The sequence below is a fragment of the Mesoplodon bidens genome, assembly GCF_964165515.1.
Source record: "Mesoplodon bidens genome assembly, chromosome: 4".
Classification (NCBI taxonomy): domain Eukaryota; kingdom Metazoa; phylum Chordata; class Mammalia; order Artiodactyla; family Ziphiidae; genus Mesoplodon; species Mesoplodon bidens.
This window is the reverse complement of record NC_138160.1, coordinates 147,653,693-147,672,758: the sequence shown is the minus strand read 5'-3', so window position 1 is coordinate 147,672,758 and position 19,066 is coordinate 147,653,693. Positions and strand designations below refer to the sequence as shown.

At 56.8% G+C, this 19,066-nt stretch overlaps 2 protein-coding genes across 2 annotated transcripts; one reads left to right on the top strand and one right to left on the bottom strand.

Annotated features, from left to right (window-relative positions):
* Positions 1-177: 177 nt before the first annotated feature.
* LOC308617108 (proline-rich protein 22-like) lies at positions 178-11,919 on the bottom strand. Its single transcript, XM_081233827.1, is given in 8 exon segments — positions 178-1,234; positions 1,674-1,803; positions 1,805-2,093; positions 2,580-2,648; positions 2,768-2,896; positions 2,984-3,172; positions 3,522-3,597; positions 11,845-11,919. Coding segments are annotated over 7 exon segments (1,881 nt in total). The 5' UTR covers positions 3,557-3,597; positions 11,845-11,919; the 3' UTR covers positions 178-194.
* Positions 4,064-17,783, top strand: LOC308616416 (cation channel sperm-associated auxiliary subunit delta-like; the record flags this gene model as incomplete). The annotated part of the gene is made up of 10 exons (XM_081232659.1): positions 4,064-4,159; positions 4,996-5,085; positions 5,829-5,884; positions 6,961-7,039; positions 7,499-7,551; positions 10,075-10,149; positions 11,494-11,622; positions 12,885-13,068; positions 16,092-16,249; positions 17,546-17,783. The coding sequence occupies 10 exons, from the start codon at positions 4,064-4,066 to the stop codon at positions 17,781-17,783; spliced, it is 1,158 nt and encodes a 385-aa protein (XP_081088785.1).
* Between the last annotated feature and the right edge of the window lie 1,283 nt (positions 17,784-19,066).

The window sequence follows — 19,066 nt, the reverse complement described above, 5'->3', positions numbered from 1 at the left end:
CGAGGGATTGTCCCGAACCCCAAGTCTAGGGCTCCCCGACTCTACTCTGGAAGCCCGGCACCCGGAAGGCGCCGGGGTCCCGAGGGGCCTCACCACATGGCCCTGGGCCCGCTGGACGACAGGGAGGGCGAGGGGACAGCCCACGGCTCCTGAATGCCACTGACCGGACACTGCGCAAACAGCTCAAATTCGCTTTAATGGGGAGCGGCTCCCAGGTCCTGCCTGGGCCCCAAGGGGTTGGCGCTGGTGGGCACCGCAGCCTGCTTGCCCTTGCTGCCCTGCCTTCCCTTCCTGGCAGTCGGGTTGCCGGCCTTCCTCTTGCCCGAGGGCTTGGCGGTGGGGGGCCCCCCCGGGCGGGGCCGCGGCTCCTCATCCAGCACCTTGAAGTTGTAAAAGTAGTCCATGTCGGACACGGTATCTAGGACCTCGGGCACGCTGTAGTCCGAGGACTGCAGCTCGTCGGGCAGGTGCAGCGAGCGGATGTCGCTGGACGAGTCCCTGCCGCCCCCGCTGTCGGGCAGGGCGGGCCCAAGGGGCTTGCACGGGGCCCCAGCGGGCTCGGTGCCACCCGGTAGGCAGTCACAGAGCTTCATCGTGTCCTCGAGCATCACCTTCTTGGGTGTCCTGAAGGCCCTGGCCACCTCAGGGGTCCTGGCCTCGCCTGCCCCCAGCGGGACCGCATTGGGTTTGGTGGGGCCCGGCGGGTACAGCGGGCCGGGCCCGGCGCCAGGGGGCGGTTCCTTGAAGGCGACGGTCAAGGGCTCACCGGGCCCATTCAGCCAGGTCAGGCGGCCCTTGAGAGGGCCATAGGCGCCAGGGAGCAGCGTGGCCTCGGCGGGCAGCGTGGTGAGCAGCAGGGGCAGCTTGCTCTCCTTGGGGGGCAGCGGGGGCGCCAGGCCTTGCTTGATCAAGGCGGGGGGCAGCTCCGCGAAGGCGGGGGGCCCTCTGTCCCCTACGAAGCCCAGGGCCTCGGCCCCGGCTCCCTTGGACTGGAAGCAGGGCATGCGGTACCAGGGCCCCGCGGGGGGCGGCTGGTAGTGGCGGAACAGTGGGGGCAGCGGGGGCGGCACCGGGGCCCTGAGGCAGTGCTGTGCCTCGGGGAAGTAGGTGCCTGGCGAGGCGGGGCCCCCAGCCGCCAGCTTGTACAGGGACGACTGGCCAAAGTCGGTGGTGGCCCACTCGATTCGGTAGACGCGGGGGTCAAAGAAGCAGCCGCAGGGCGCCATCTGGAAACCTGTGGCCAGGGAGGGCGGCCCTGAGAGAGGCAGTTCTGGGACCCGCCGGGGTGGACGGGGTCCAAACTGTGGGGCACGTCTTGGGCATGGAGAACACGGACCAATTTTGGGGTCCATTTGGGGAACAGGGACATAGGCTTTGCCTTTGGGGCCCTCTCTAGAGGTCAGGGGCCCCAGGACTTGCTTTGGGGGCCCATCTGGGGGGCTGGGGACACCGGCCTGCCTTTGGGAGACCTGTTTGGGGAACAAGAAACATAGGCTCTGCCTTCAGGGCCCCATCTAGGGGATGAGGGACACAGACCTTGGTCCAGGGGGGTCTCTTTGGGGGACAGGGATTCGGGCCTTGCCTTCGGAGGAGGGAGCCATCTAGGGTCAAGGGTGGGAGCAAGATGCCCCTGCCCACTCCCTGGTCATCAAAGTTTGGTGGGAGGCCGGTACCTGCTGGAGGAGCTGGAAACACCTCTTTCTCCAGGTTTTGGGGGTGATAGACGTTGGAGGAACCTGTGGACAAAAACAGGCAGCTGGGTGGGGTCCTGAGGCTGGCGGGCAGAGCCCTGGTCCCTGCCCCGATGGGTGCCCCCCAGCCTCGTACCCGCAGTGGGAAGAGGCTCTGTGCAGGCGGAAGCAGGCTGGCTGCCGGGCCCTTTGGTGGCGTCCAGGCTCCAGGGACTGAAGGCTTCTTGGGGAGCGGCGGGTGCGTAAAACGGTGTGGGGTGCTGCATGGGGAGGCGGGGGCCTGGCCAGGCAGGCCAGGAGGACAGCAGTTGGGAGCACAGGCAGCCCACCCAGAGAGGAGGCTCACTGTCCTGTGTAGTTCTGTTTCTACGGTTACTCCAGGCACAGGCTGTGGCCCGCCCACTGGTCAGGGTTCCGAGTAAGGGGCGGGGGAGGGGCAGGCAGGGGCAGATGGGAAACCAAGGCAGCCAGAGATGGGTGTCACAGAGAGCATGGTGGACACTGGGCCCGGTCTGCCGCCTTCCGCCTCCCACCTCTGCCAGCAATGCCTGCCTGACAGCTCCAAGGCCCCTTCCTTCAGGCAGCCCGCCCTGATCCACACCCACACAGGCCAAGGCCCCATCTCATGAGCTATGGTGGCTTGTTTGTGGTCAAGGCCTTTGGGCACCAGCAGTGGCCAGTACGGGGCTGGTGAATGAGTGAGGAAGGAGGGAGCTGCAGGGATGGGGATGGTGGGGGAAAGCTGGGGTGGGGTGGGGAGTGGAGCAGCATGAGACAGCCTCAGGGTCACAAAAAGGCCTGGGTTTTAAAAGAATAAAATTTATTGCCTTCTCATTCCTTGGGGAGCCCGCTGGGCGCTCAGACACCCCTGCCCGCCCCTGCAGCTACCTGTAGGCGTTGGCCTTGTGCTTGGGCAGGAAGACGAAATTGGGCGGCACCGGTCCCAGCAGCATCTCGCTGTGAGGAGGGCGGGAGCAGGGTCAGGCCTAGGGCGGGGTGGCCCCCGGCCCAGCTGGCCCCACACCCACTGGCTCCTTGGTGCACTATCTCCCAGGGCCTCGGCGGTTCCCGGGCACCTGATGCGGATCCAGTCGGCCGCCTTCTGGCTGGCCATGAGCGTCTCCAGGTAGTCGCGGCCCAGGTAGTAGGGCGGCCGCTCGTTGATCCTCTGCGGGAGCCGCTCCAGCAGGCCAACGGGCACGTACCTACAGACGGGGGGGGGGTGGGGGGCGGCCGGGACGGGGTTGGGCCGGGCCTCCCCAAGACACCCCGCCTCGCCACCCTGATCCCACCTGCACAGGAAGGAGAGCCACTCAAGGAGGAAGCGGCGTGTCTTCTCCACGCCCTGCGTGTCCGAGCCCCAGCGCTCCAGGCCGTAGTGTGCGAAGTCCCGCAGGATGTCCAGGCGCTCAGACGACGAGATGTCCCAATGCCGCTGCTCCTTGATCTCCGTGAACAGCCACGGCTTGAGCAGGGCGCCGCTGCAGGCGGGCGGTGGTCAGCAGGCCGGTGGCGGAACCCCAGCCCCCAAACCCATGGTCCCCAACCTCCCGGCCATGCTCACACAACCTGCAAAGCCCAAGAGTTCCAAGCCACAACCCTGAGCCCACAGCTACCGAAAGTTCCAGTACCCTTCACCCCGGCCCCATAAGCAGCCACCTCTGACATCTCCCTGCCCGGGGAATAACAGAGCAGTGGGTGGGCTGGCGGGCTGGGGGCACCGGCGTTGGGCACAAACTCAGACGCGCCCTCACCTTCCCCGAGCTGCAGGCTGGGCGCTCAGGGGCAGCCCTGGCTGGTTCTTTGTATCCCCGCCCCGGGCACACTTACCGGGCGATCATGATCCCAGCGACGCCAGTCTGCATGGCGCGGTTGGCGTCCTCGTACGACAAGATGTCCCCGTTTCCTGAGGGACAGAGACTGGGGCCTCAGGGAGCTGTGTGCAGGCGGGGATGCCGGGGCTTCGGGAGTTCTCGTCAGCCCAGCAGCATTCCCCATCGGGGCACGAGGGGGCCCAGGTGAGGAGTGGGCCCCGGTGCGTGGCCTCTGGTGGCAGGGGACCCACCGAAAAGGGGCATATGGGGCTGGCTGCTGTCACGCACTGCTCGATGTAGTGCCAGTCGGCCAGCTTGGTGTAGCGCTGCTCCCGCGAGCAGCCCTGGAGCTGGAGGAGAGGCAGCCAGGTAGGGAGGGAGGGAGGGGCAGGGGGCGGAGAATCAGACAGAGACAGAGAGAGAGAAAGACCCAGAGAGCCCGGGAGAGACAGACTGAGAGAGACAGACAGACACACAGACAGACAGGTGGAGACAGAGATGGAGGGAGAGCCAAAGACCAGGAGGGAGAAGCAGGAAGGGAGGAATGGTTAGAAAGGGATGCGCCTCAGGGGTCCCAACACCCGCTGCGCCCCGAGTGAGTTGGAGTTGACGGCCCTCATGATACCCCGGCCCAACACATCACCAATCCCACTAGTAAGCATGCTTTATCTGTTTGACAAGTGTTTCTGATACCTGGCATCCCTAGCATCCCTGGCCTCACATCCTGTGCCCACAATTCCCAGGCTCTGGAAATTCCCTGCCATCCTCCCGGAAGACACACTCACTCAGGAAGCCCCCTAGAAACTCCTCTTCCTCCTCATCAGTGTCCACATGCCTGGCCGGGGCTGTCCATCTGCCAGCCCAGCCTCCTCTCCCACCACCTCTGTGCCGGCTCTCCACCCTTCTTCGGAGCTGCCCCAGAACCTTTCCAAAAATGCCTTTTCCTCCCTCTCAGCTCGGCCAGCGCCGGCTTCCCTCCTGGAGGGGATGCCTGAAAAACAGTGGGCGTTCCTGGACCTGAAACACACGTGTCCAAGCCTGGACTCTTGGGTGCAAACAATCAAGCTGAAAACGGGGGTGGGGGGGTGGGCCAGTGTAAGGATTCAAGGGGATGTCTAGCCAGCTGGGACCAGGGCCCGCGAGGGGGCGCCAGGATGGCTCTGGTTCTTGCCTTGTCCCCTCTCATCACCCCCCCCTTCCCCCACCCCTGCAGGACGGGCCCCTCCGCGCACCAGGGACAGTTCTGCGTCTTGCAGGGCTGCAACCCCAGGCTGTCTGCACAACGGGACTCAGAGCCACAGTTAGGGGGTGTGGATGACACGGGGGGGGCGGCGAGCGCATTTGGGGACGGAGCCGGCAGCTGCATTTGCAGAGCAAGCTGGGTCTTCAGTTTGAAGGGGGACCGGGGTCACCTGTGGATGCGCCCGCAGCTGCTCCCCGCCGCGCCTGCTGGCGCCTTACAAAGCGTGTGTTTCCCATCCCGCCCCCAGGTGATGGTGAGCAACCCCCATTCCCTGGGGCTGCAGGCTGTCATCTACGAGGACGGCTACACCTACGACGGGAACACCAAGCACAGACTGGTGAGCTCGCCCCTCCCCCTCCCCCTCCCCCCACAAACCCGGATCAACGGGAGAGGGGCTCGGCCTTGGCCGACTGGGCCAGCCAGGTCCAGCCGCCTCAGGGTGCCCCTCGTCGGACCTCCTTCCTGCTTCCCTTCCTTACACACACCCAGATAAGGTGCTGTGGAATGTTGAGGGGACACAGCCCCCGCCCCTCCCCCACCCCAGGCAGGCCGCAGTCCCCCAGAGAGTGAGGGCAGCAGGTGTCACACAGAAGGGTCAAGGAGGATGTGGCGGGGAGCCTGACCCACCCGGGGAGGGCGTGACACCTGAGTTAGCTGGGTAAACCCAGGCATCAGGAGACAAGCCGGGGCCACCGGGAGGGTCTTGGCCAAATATGGGTCTGGGGGATCCATAGGGCAGAGCCAGGCCTCACAGTCACACCAGGGAGTTGGGACTTGACCCCAGACCACAACAGACTCTTTGGATCAGACCATGTCACATCACAGCTAAGTAGGAGGGGAAACTAAGTCACACCCCACTCTGGGTCCCCGGGACAAAGGCAGGGAGCTTGGAGAAGGGGGGTCATTCCCATGAGCTTCCAGAAGCCTTTCATGGGCTTAGAACCAGAGGCAGGCTGGATGGCTCCCGGGTTCCTCCTCCCAACACCCCCATCCTGCCCTCCGTCTCTCCTGAACCCTGACGGCGGGACCACCCTGGGCTGTTCCACTCTTGTAGCTGCATTTTCTCTTTTGCTTCTGCAGAACATTTCACTGAAGCAGCAGCACTGGGGCAGGGCTGACCCCACCTTCACCTCCAGGTATGTCATCACCCGGATGGCAGTGGCGGGTGGCCCCAGGGTGTCGTCCCCTTAGCAGGAGCCAAGGAATCAGGGCCGAGATCCAGACTCCCCCACTCCAAGGACAGTAAGGCGAGAACGATTAAACTCTTACGGAGAGACAAATACCATATGATATGACTTATTTGTGGAATCTAAACTGTGACACGAATGGACTTATTTATGAAATAGAAACAGACTCAGATATAGAGGACAGACTTGTGGTTGCAAAGGGGAAGGGGGAGGTGGGGGAGGGATGGGTTGGGAGTTTGGGGTTAGCAGGTGCAAACTATTATATATAGGATAGGTAAACAACAAGGCCCTACTGTCTAGCACAAGAACTAGATTCAATATCCTGTGATAAACCATAATGGAAAAGAATCTGAAAAAGAATATATATACAGGGCTTCCCTGGTGGTGCAGTGGTTAAGAATACGCCTGCCAATGCAGGGGACACGGGTTCAAGCCCTGGTCTGGGAGGATCCCACATGCCGTGGAGCAACAAGGCCCGTGTGCCACAACTACTGAGCCTGCGCGTCTGGAGCCGGTACTCCGCAACAAGAGAGGCCGCGACAGTGAGAGGCCCGCGCACCGCGACGAAGAGTGGCCCCCGCTTGCCACAACTAGAGAAAGCCCTCGCACAGAAACGAAGAACCAACACAGCCAAAAATAAAAATAAATTTAAAAATTAAAAAATTTTAAAAAAAGAACAATGAGAAAACATTGTATGCAGCTAGGTGATAATAAAACGGGCTCAGATGCTCTTTTCAATAAGTAATTATATATCAATTAACAAAACTGACTCAAGAAGAGGAAGAAACTAGAGGGAGGGTGGTGCCACCATGTGTGAGCAGATGTTCTTGGTCAATATTCTGGACAGACTGGATGAACAGATGAATGAATGAATGGAGAAATGGATGGATGGATGGATGCGTGGATGGATGGATGGATGGATGGATGGATGGATGGATGGATGGATGGGTGGATGCATAGATAAATGAATGAGTGGGTTGTTGATGCTTTTTACTGCAATAACACACACTCCCATTGCCTTGCAGCATAAAGAGACCCTCAATATCAAACATCACTCTGGACATAGCCAACAAAGAAATTTCATGCTTGGACCTTAAGCCACTGGTATGACCAAAACTTTTGCTGTCCCATACTCTTTGTCCTTAGTGTTAAGACTGATGACAGCAGGCCTTGGCTGGCTTGACCCCTAGCGGGTGGCTAAGCTCACACTCAGGATCTGGAAACGGAGGTGTTTCTGCCCTGGTTGCCAAGGTCACTGCCCCTTCCCCATCGTCTTCCCCCAGGGCTGTGCCTCAGGACACACCAACCTCGGAGCAGGTGTACTAGCTGGGGGTTATCAGACGGCGGGACCTTAGCGGTGCCCCACAGATCAGGCAGGCTCTTAGGACTTGACTCTGTGAGTCCCAGGCACCTGGACACCGCATTGCGACCCAGGCGCAGGGTTTCTGGTCCTGGCTGCGTCAAGTGCTCCCCCTCGTGGGCTTTCATGGTGCCCTCGCTGACCGGTGTCAGCGTCCCCATCCCCGCCTTGTCTCTCCCCCCCACATCCCCCCGCCGCTGCAGACAGCCCTCATTTCAGTCGGTTGTGACCTGGAGAAGAAGATCGTCATTCAGAAGTGAGTATGTCGATATGGGGTGGGGAGGGGAGAAGTGGGGGGTGGCGAGGTGGGGAGTGGGGACTGGATGAGATGGTCACCATTGCTTCCCAACTGCTAAAGTCGGGTGACACTACTCTGTCTGCTTTTGCATACGTTTAACATTTCCATAACGAACAGCTCAATAATTAATCCTAACAGATTAAGTTAGAGTCTACAGTGGGTGGCTGCCCTCTCCCACCCACCCCCCACCGACTTGGTGAAATTTACATGTTCTCCCTGCTCCCTCATCCTTTGCTCATTCCCTTTCTCCCTTTTAGTCCCTGAGTTCCTCATTTTGATGAAAATTGCTCAGAGAGGGCTTCCCTGGTGGTGCAGTGGTTAGGAATCCGCCTGCCAATGCAGGGGACACAGGTTCAAGCCCTGGTCCGGGGAGATCCCACATGCCGCGGAGCAAGTCAGCCCATGCGCCATAACTACTGAGCCTGCGCTCTAGAGCCTGCAAGCCACAACTACGGAGCCCGCCTGCCACAACTACTGAGCCCACGCGCCTCGAACCTGTGCCCCGCAACAAGAGAAGCCACCGCAGTGAGAAGCCCACGCACCGCAAGGAAGAGCAGCCCCCGCTCGCTGCAACTAGAGAAAGCCCGTGCACAGCAACGAAGATCCAATGCAGCCAAAAATAAATAAATGAAATAAATAAATTTATAAAACTGCTCAGAGATGTTGGGTTTAATCGCCTGCTGAAAATCTGAGGAACTTTGCCTCCAGGATCCATAGTTACTGCAGAGAACGCAGCCATGAGAGAGCAAGAAAAAGAAAGGAAGAACCCCTGAAGACTGGCCAAACGGCCCTACGTTTTCCCCTTCGGGCGGTGGTGTGCCAGCAAATGAGCGACAGCCAGTTCTGGGGGGGGCCCAGATTTGTAGCATTTACCAATTCCCGTGGTGTAAATGCTCCCATGGAGCCTACAGATCACTACCAAAGTGAGTCTCTACTGGCTCATGAAACTCCTGAGGATAGAACAGCTGTCTCTCGGAGCTAGTAAGAGCCAGCCTCAGCGCTCCACTGCATGGGGCAAGAATAAAGTCAAGTGACGGTTCTACCAGATTTTCCCCCGAAAAGGGAAACGCTTTATTGAGTCAATAAATGATGTTAGCAGTATTTAGAACATATGTGCAGGAAAGTCTTTAAAACAATCTTTTCAAAGCTGCTGCCATAAAGAGAGTGGGAAAGGTATTTGCCACACGTGTAACTAAAAAGGGACTTGTATCCAGAATTTATAAAGAATTCCTACGAATCAGAAAAAAAAAGGATAGAAAAAAATGGGCAAAAGCCTCAAGCACGCACTCCCCAAAAAAGGGGGGAAAAGGCTTATAAACACAAAAAGGTGTTGAAAATGTGGTCAGTTTCATAGGAAAATGAAAATGAACGCTACGGTAGAGACCGATACTCGGCACGAGCATGGCAGAATTGACAAAGCCTGGAAAGTAGTACTATAAGGATGGGAACCCCTCTGGCAGCCTCAGGAACCCCCAGACATTGCCAGTGGGTGTGTACATTTTTCGGCTGCTTTGGAAAGCACTTCTTTCCACCAGCAATTCCACTCATGCACGTCTGCACTGATCTAGGTTCCAGAATGTTCTCAGCAGCATTACTCTGAGTAGCTCCAAGCTGGAAGCAGGCCAACTGAAATGTCCATCGACAGAAGGATGGGTAAACCAAGTGCAGGGTTTTGATACAACAGAATGTCACAGCAGCGAAAACGAACGGGGCAGAATTGCCTGGATGGATCGTACAAACGTGGGCATGGAATCAAAAGAATACACAGCATGATTCTAGTCTTAAAAAAAAAAAAATCCAAAATCAGGGGAACTCCCTGGCAGTCCAGTGGTTAGAACTCTGCACTTCCACTGCAAGGGGCACAGGTTCTATCCCTGGTTGGGGAACTAAGATCCCACAAGCTGGGTGGCACAGAAAAAACAAATCCAAAATCGGGCAAAAACAAACTACAGTCAGCCCTTGTATCTGCAGGTTCTGCATCCCCGGATTCAACCAGCCAAGGGTGGATCGTGTTTAAGTTCGTGGCTCGTTGAATCTGTGGCTGTGGACCCCGAGCATACAGAGGCCCCACTATGGGACTTGAGCATCCTCGGATTTTGTTATCTACAGCAGATCCTGGACCAATCCCCTGCAGATACCAAGGGAGGACTGCATGTTGCTTAAGAATACATGCACACATGGTAACAGTACAAAGAAAAACAGGGAAAGGATTGTCTCAAAAGTCAGGACACCCAGCTCCCACATCTCCATGTGTAACATCATTCTCCAATACAAGGAATTAGGGCTCCCTGGTGAAATGGCTGATTCTAGGCCAGGCAGGGAAGATTCAAGATGAGCCTGGAGCATCTTGGAGAACCAGAAAGTAAGAAAGGGCTCAAAATTCAACCAATGGGGAGATAACATATGTCAAAGGGAACAATTCACAATTCTTTGGTCCCGCATGGGTTCAGGCAGCTTCTTACTATCTTTTGTTGCTCGCAGTGAAATCTCAGCCTGTTACAATGGCGTCCTCGACCCCGTGGCCCTTCAGGACAACTATAGCTACGTCATTGAGAGGTGAGCCCCCCCACACACACACATGACCATTAGGTATGCATGAGCCAAAGGCGAATCAAGAATCATTATTTAAATTTTTATTTATGTATTTGGCCGCACCGCGCCAGCATGAGGAATCTTAGTTCCCCCACCAGGGATTGAAACCCCCTGCAGTGGAAGCTCAGAGTCTTAACCACTGGACCTCCAGGGAAGTCCCAAGAATCATTTTTAAACCGTAATGGAAAAGAAAACAAATTTTTTTTGAAGAAAGGAAAAAAAGAATCATTTTAAAATCGATACCCTGCAAATTGATATCCAGCCCACAGAGAATCCGAGGGAGCGAGCAGACAGGTAGGGAAGGTGGCTGGGCCTTTGGGGAATCAGTGTGATGTGGCAGGGCCCCTGGCCCAGCCTCTGCCACCTTCTGGGCCAGCCTTCAGACCCCTCCCCAGCCTGCCACCAGCTCCTGGAGCCAGGTCCCCTGTTCATCCCAGCTAGCGGAGTTGGCCAGACACTGTCCAGCCAAGGCAGGAGGGGGTGGCTGGCCAAGGTGACCCCCTCTGCAGGGCGGCACAGAGAGCCCCTCCCACACTGGTGCACACCACCAACCCCCTGGCATGGGAAGACACTCGTGGGTCTTCTACGACGTGACCCTCCCCCCTCCAACAGAAGCCAAGAGTCCGTCCCCCATCCAGACCCACGGCCGAGACGGAAACCGGTGCTGCTGGACTTGCCAGCCAGTGAGGCTGCAGCCAGAGCGCCTGGGGGCGTGAGAGTGTGTGAGTCAGGGTCTCCAGAGAGAGAGAAGCCACAGGATGTACGTGTGAGACACAGAGACACAGAGGCACAGAGGCACAGAGACAGAGTGACAGGGACAGAGATTTAGTTTAAGGACTTGGTTCCCGGACTGTAGAGGTCTGGTGAGTGCACAGCCTGATGGGGGAGGCTGGGGGCTGGCAGCTCAGGGAAGAGTTGCAGTTCTAGTTCAAGGCCATCTGCAGGCCGACTTCTTTCTTGCTGGGGGAGGCCCATGTGTGTTCTACTCAGGCCTCCAGCTGCACCCACATTAGGGAGAGCACTGCTTTACTGATTTCAATATTAACCTCTGCCCCAAAGAAGAGCCTCACAGAAACACCCAGAATCTCATCTGACCACAGTCGAGGTGCTGGGGCCCAGCTAAGTGGACCCGGAATGTCAACCACCGCAGGGGTCCCAAGGTCATTTCGACCATGACTCTGACTCCCCCGCTCAGACACGCCTCCATGATCGTGACCCCATGTGCAGGGAAGAAGCGGAGCTGTGGGTGGGTGGACGTCCGGGCGCCTGGTGGGAGCTCGCCCGTGTCTGTGTCCTGCTCTCCCACAGGGAAGCCTACGACCCCAACTTCCGGGGTCAGAAGGCCACGGAGGACCTGGAGGTGCCTTACCACTACGAGAAGCTGGGCTGCCCCATTCTCGTCTACTACGACACCCAATGGAAGCCGGTGGTGGAGCTGTGAGGACCCACCCCCCAGTCCCCCTCCCCGCCAGCCCCCCGCCGCCCTCACCATCATCACAGGCCCCCAGAGCCCTCTCCACCCCTTTGCTCTGGCCGCATCCTCTTCCTGCCTTTTCCCTCCATAGCTCTCAGCTCACACGTCCCCTCCCCTTCCCCGTCTTAGCTCAGCGGCCTTAACAAAACACCACAGACTCGGGGGCTTAAACAGCAGACACTGACCTTCTCACAGTCCTAGAGGCCGGAAGTCCAAGTTCAAGGTGTGGGCAGGCTGCTTCCCCCAGGCCTCTCTCCTTGCCCGCAGAGGCTGCCACTTCCCGTGGCATCAGGGCCCATCCTTATGACCTCACTCAACTTTGATTGCCTCGTTAAAGGCCCCACCTCCAAATCCAGTCACACTGGGTGTTAGGGCTTCACATAGGAATTTGGGGGACACATTTCAGGCCATGCCACTGGCTCTGCCCCCTTCCGTGGATTTTGTCTTCCTTCATTCCGTCCCCATCCCCACCCCGCCCCCGCACACCACTGCACTAAATAGCTGTTGACGGACTGAACGGTGGCAGAAACCACTCACACGTGGCAACACTTTGGTTCATTAGAACGTCACGTGTTAGCTCCTCGTGGCCTCAGTCCCACACCCAGGTGAGACTGTGGGCTGGGCACGCCCCTAACTCAGAGCTGCCACGTGGTGGGGTGCCTGCCGGCCTGGGGTGAGGAACAAGGGAAGGGTCCCATCAGAGGAGGGGTGTAAGCCCCAACCTGGCAGGAGACAAACGTGCATCCAAAAATAAGTTTTGTTTTTCTCTTTTCTGGCCCCCGCGTCTTGCGGGGAACTTAGTTCCCCGTCCAGGGATGGAAGCCGGGTACGCGGCAGTGGAAGCCCGGACCCCTAACCACTGGACCACCAGGGAATTCCCCCCCAAATAAGGATTTAGAACAACCTTAATTCACCGCCCTAAATGTATACCTCTGGAATGTTTGCAGGTGTCAAAAAATAAGCAACCCCCAGTCCCTGACCCCGACCTCATCAGCGTCCTGTCCAAATAAGCAACCCCGACCCCGTCAACGTCCTGTCCCCACCTGCCACTGCATATCCGCGTTGTCTGTCCCAGAAGTGTCGGCCTGGTGGCGGGAGAGGGTGGCCCTGCCCTGTTCTGCCACCTCCCACCACCCCCAGATGGTCTCGCAACACATCAGGGCCCCCAGGCTCCCCCCCCACCGACGGCCCCCCAGCAGCCTTGCCTGTGTATGGTGTGTCCCAGGTGGAGGGAAGGAAAGTTCCAGGAGGTGGTCGAGGCCGAGTACGTCCTGCTGGAGGTGAACGGGCTGTTCACGTACACGTACTCCCTGACGGCAGACATGGCCCTCTGCAGTTCCCAGCCGCAGAACTGGACCACCATCGCCAAGACGGCCGGCGACAAAGGGCCCTTCGCCTGGGACCGAGAGGTAGGGCCTGCGTTCTGATGATTCCCAAAACAGGTCGCAGAAGGCGACGACTGGTCAGGCCCACTGTGTGTTGGGGGCCGACTCAGTCTGTTCAGGCTGCTCTAAAGATCACCATGGACCCTGCGGCTTGTAACAGCAGCATTGGTTTCTCACGGTTCTGGAGGCTGAGTCCAAGATCAAGGCACCAGCAGATTTGGTGTCTGGCTCCTGGGTGGTGCCTTCTGTGTCCTCACATGGCAGAAGGAGGAGGGAGCACTCCTGGGTCCCTTTACAAGGGCGCCAATCTCCTTCAGGAGGGCTCCACCCCCAGGACCTAATCAGCTCCCAAAGGCCCCGCCTCCTAATACATCACCTTCTGGGGTAGGTTTCAACATATGAATGGGGCGGGGGGCGTGGCAGACATTCAGTCTCTAGATGGGGCGGCAGAGGATGGAAATGTAAGACGCACAAACTCTTTGGGAATCTCTCCCAAGGGAATCGGAGACGATGATCGGAGGTGTAGGGACGAAGGCGCTCATGGAGCAGACTGCTGATGATATGCAAAATTCTGGAACCATCCAAATGCCCGTCATTTAAGGGCCTTGATTATGTTTACGGTCCGTTCTGCTCAACGAGCGTTTCTATCACAAACGTTGGTTGGTACACGATTGACAAGGTTATGGTGTCAGCGAAAGGAAGACATCGCATTGTTCCTCTGGGGGTGGGGGGGCTTCTGGCGCATATGAATTAGTTTCCATCCACCCTCGGCCTCTCAACGCCAAGGGCAAGAACACGGCGCAATGAGGCCCCGTCACCAGCAGGGGGGCGCGCGCTCTTCGCGCCCAAAGCCGGTTCCGGCGAGAACTCCTGGCTCCTTAATTTTGTATTTGCTTTCTTAAAAGCCCGCAGCCTCACCCCGTTCCTTACACCCCATTCCATCGAGTGAGTTCGGTCATATATTTTGGTTGGTGACGTTGGTTTTATTTTTTAACCGAGGTGAAATTCACATAACCGATAATGAACGATTTTAAAGCGTGCAACTCCTACAACTCGGGTATGCGTTTTGTGCATTCGCAATATTACCCAAACACCACCACCCTGACCGTTTCTTTAAAAAGAAGAAGCCACACACAGAGCTTTGCTTATTTATTATTTTCTGACTGTGCCGGTGTTTGTATTTGCATTCTTTTTATTAGCCCTCTCGTTCAAAGTGGCATGCACGCATTTAAGAGATTGTCCCATTACTTTTTTTTCCCCATCAGCCCTGGTGGCCGATTTTGTAGAACCCTGAGGGCTCTTCTATCAAGACAGAGCCACAGTGCCTGCATGTCCAGCACAGTCATTGGATGGGCTGGCTGTTAAACAGCCACTGAACTGCTAAAACACTAAAAACCATGAGGTGGAGCTAGCTGTGGCAAATAAATGGTCTTTAGGCAAAGCAGCTGTCTCCATTTTATTTCACATAGTTTGTATGCGGTCCAGCTTTTTTTCTTTTACTCCCAAAGGATTTTTTTTTTTTTTTTTTTTTTTTGCGGTATGGACCCAGCTGTCCTGCGGCATGTGGGACCTTCCCGGACCGGGGCACGAACCCATGTCCGCTGCACTGGCAGGTGGACTCTCAACCACTGCGCCACCAGGGAAGCCCCCTTCTCTGCATTTTTAAGAGCTCTTTATAGACCCATGAGATTAAGCTTTTATTTGCGATGTACTTTGCTAATAGTTCCCCCAGTTTGCCTCTTTTGTCTTTCGGTTTTTGCTTACTTTGCCATGCAAAATGAGTTCCTTCTATTCTCTTTCTTTATTTTTGGCTGCACCACGGGGCATGCGGGATCTTAGTTCCCCGACCAGGAATCAGCCCCATGCCCCCTGCAGTGGAAGCGCGGAGTCTTAACCACTGGACCGCCAGGGAAGTCCCGAGTTCCTTATTTCTCATAACGTTGGACTCACTGCTATTTTTACACTTTTGCTTTGGGAATTTCCATCTCTTCTCTTGTTTACAAGCCTAGCCCCATACTCCCTTCTGGGTGCACAGGCAAATAGTGCAGAAGATCAAAGTGTAGGCGAGACCCTTAGTATGTGTTTAGCTCAGGGAGCCAGCGTGATGCACCGGTGAAGGGCAAACGGTTGAGTTCAAGGGCATATCCCCCTTTATGTGACACCCCGGGATCTGAAGGCAGGGTGGAGAAGCCACAGCTGCCACCTGGGCACCCACAACTGCTTCCCGAGAAGCCCTGGGGGCTCTGTCTCCCTTCCACCGTCAGGTTCCCCAGGTGTGTTAGTTAGCGAGGGCTTTGTAACAAAAGGACCACAAACCAGATGGGTTAAACACCAGAAATTTATCCTCTCCCAGTTCTGGAGGCCAAAAGTCCCAGATCGAGGTGTCGGTAGGGCTGGTTCCTTCTGAGTCCATGAGGGAGAATCTGTCCCAGGCCTCTGGCCTGGTTTCTGGTGATTTGCTGGCCATCTTTGCATTCCTTGGCTTGTAGATGCATCGCCCCAATCGCTTGCTTCATCTTCCCATGGCCTTGTCCCTGGGCGTGTCATCTCTGGGTCTAAATTTCCCCTTATTCTAAGGACACCAGCCATACTGGATCAGGCCCACTCTAGTGACCTCATGTTCACTTGATTCCCTGTAAAGACCCCCATATCCAAATAAGGTCACCACCTGAGGTCCTGGGGGTTAGGACTCTGACATATGACTTGTGGGAGGGACTCAACTCAGCCCATAACACCAAGAGCACATGCCATCAGCAGCATCTGATTCATACCAAGACTCACAGCTGCAAGGGACCCTGGTGAGCAGAGCTGTTATGCCTGCAGCCCCCAAAGCTGGGGCAGGCACAGGAGAAGGAAGGTGGGAAGAAGGCTCCACAGTCACCAATCGGCTGGCCTGCCCAGCGGGCACTTGGTCCTGGACTCACACCCCTGGGTGCTGGTGGGTGGTGGCACCGGTGGGGCCGTGTGTGCGGCGGTAGCGCCTGTGGGCTGGCACGGTCCTTCCCGGCCCCCGGGGCCAGCAGGCATGTCTCTGTCCTCCTCCCCAGAATTATGTGAGCTGCCACGACCCTAACAACAATGCACCCTTGAGATGGCCCAAAGTCCCGTATCAGATCTTGGGAGGCCCGACAGAGAACAAGGTCGTTTTCGACCAAAGAAACGGCATCTACATCTTCTTCATTTCCATCGTGGATCCATACTACAGGTGAGTCGGCCTGCACCAGGGGCCTCTGGGGGAAGAGCTGGCTCTCTGGGGGCAGGTTGCACACATGACGGGAGCCCACTTTTCTCCCTCCTCTAGGATGACATTTGTTCACTTCCTAAATAAATCCTCATTCAAAGGCCATGCTGGGTGCGGGGGAACAGCAATGACCAGCAGCCCTGTCCCCGCCCTCAGGGACCAGAGTCACCCTCATGCCATGTCTAACAGGTGGGGTGCAGGGGCCGGTGTAGACTGGCTCCCAAACACGCATCATTAGATATCCAGGGATTTTGCAAGCCGGCTGGCTTCCCGCTGGCAGCTGGAGTACTGACACCACGGAAAGGAAACTGACACTCATTACAGGCCAGCCCAACCCTGCCCCAGGAGCTGGCTGTTAATACTCGCCACCCACTGTGCTGGTTCAGATCATTAACATCTCCCACTGGGAGGGGGAATATGGGCGGCATTATTCCCCGCTCCCCCATCACCTATCCCTTCCAGACGGACACAAAGTCCACCCCAAAAGCGCGGGGAGACCCTGCCTTCCCTAAAGGCCCCAGACCCTGGACCAGCTCTGGGATGCCACTGGCAGAAGGCACCAGGGTGGGGATGCCCAGGGGAGAGAGGCGTCTGCCTGCAAGGCTCATCCCCTGCCCTCCCTGCACCTTGCCTCCAGCAGAGCCCCCAGCGACTTCCCCCACTTACCTGGGTGTCCTTCCCTCCATCCTGCCATCCCCACCTGCTCACAGCCACCTGAGAGACGCTTGTGGCCCCCCTCAAGCCCCCACTCCGCGTCCACTGTGATGAGTGCTTTGTTGGTCTCTTCTGCCCAGCCCCCACACTGAGCCTGGGCATGGAAGCGGGGGGGGAATCCCTTGTCTCCAGAGCAGGGGACCACAGGGGTCCTGGGGAAAAATACGATCTCTGCTAAAATATGTAAGATGTTACGGAAAAACCCAAACGAACTTTTTGGCCAACACAATACAGAGACGACCGCAGATTTATAGAGGATAGAAGTTAAGTGGATATAAAAGGAACTCAGTGCCCGGAGTCAAAGCTCCAGGCCCAGCTCTTGTCCCCGTGAGTTTTAAAACGTTTGCCGGGGGAATTCCCTGGCGGTCCAGTGGTTAGGCTCTGCGCTTTCACGGCCGAGGACCTGGGTTCGATCCTCGGTCGGGGAACTAAGATACCGCAAGCTGAGCAGCATGGCCAAAAAAAAAAAAAAACCAGTTTGCTGGGGTGAAGGGTGAGGCCCCCAAAGGCGGTGCCCCACGGCCTCTCCCTGCCCGCCCCTCGCAGCTACTGTCACCTGGAGACCACCTTCAGCGTCTACGTCTACGGGGCCTTCCCACTGCCCATCTTCCCGCCTGAGATCACCATCGTCCTGCTCACGGGGGCCACCCTGCTGTCTGTATGGCTGGCCTACATGATCCCCAAGCTGCTGCACACTGAGCAGGGCCTCAGGGTCAAGGGCTTCTGGGTCAGTCTGCGCAGGAGACGCAGGAAGTCTTGTGCGTGTGTGTGGGCCAGGCGCTGAGCACGCCCGGGGGTTGGAGGTGGGGTGGCAGGGAGGGGGCAGAGTTGTCTTGAAATAAAGCGTTTGGTGAGAGAGCCGGTAGCAGTGGGTATCACTCATGTTTTGTGGGTTTTCTACACCCACCTGCCTCCCTCAACATTCTGGCACCACAGTCCCTTTGAACTACGGCACCTACGTGGGTTGTCAACAGTGAGAAGGTGGGCGGCCCAAGTCCTAGCGAACAGGAGCTTTTGGAGAAACGAGCCGGCACAGGCATGTGGTGAGATCATCAACCGGCAAGTCCCAGAGATGCATCGGACACTTGACGTGTTCTGTTAGAGAAACTTGAGACCCAAGGAAAAGGGCGGGGGCTGCAGAAGACGGGGAAGGGGCTTGGGTCCACCTCTGTTGATAAGCCCTGACATATACACAGACCAACATGCTTACGTGTGTTTCGTGATGTCCATGGACAAAACTTGGAAGCATAGCACATATTTCACACGTACCTGTGTTATGCATACATATGTATACAGATGATGTGCACACATGCATGTGTATACGTATGGCCAGAGGTATGTATACATACATGTATATAACATGTAGGCACATAAGGCATACGCATACACACGTGTGTATATATTGTGCATGTATGTGCCTGTGTGTATACATGTACATGCATATTGCCTATGTGTGGATGATGTGTACATACATGCACATGTATATCTGCAATCTACACGTGTATTCATGTCTATAATACACGTTCATGTACGTGTGTAGGCATTTGTGGGTGATGTGTATGTCACACACGAGCACCTGTATAATGTGCACACACGTGCGCATGTACATATGCATAAGCTCATCACGCACGTGTGTAGGTAACATGCATGCACACACGTGTACATGCATGTATGCATGTGTACAGATACGTGTATGCACATGTGAATACACATATAGGTGTGCATACAATGTACACATACGTGTATATGCATGTCTGATCAGTCTATCCATCCGTTGAGAGCTTCCCTCTCCCACACGTCATTCAAACCCCAGGTGGCACAGGACAGCTGTCTCTCTCTAGTGAAAACTTTCTCAATAACTTTTCTGATCACTCTTAGGTTAAAAGAACACATCCAACGGTCATTTAAACTGCGCAACACAGGGAATTCCCTGGAGGTCCCGTGGTAGGACTCTGTGCTTTCACTGCTGGGGCCTGGGTTCAATCCCTGGTCGGGAAGTACGATCCCGCAAGTGGCTCGGCCAGAAAAAAAAAAAAAAAAATTGCCCAGTACGGTCTCCACCCAGTC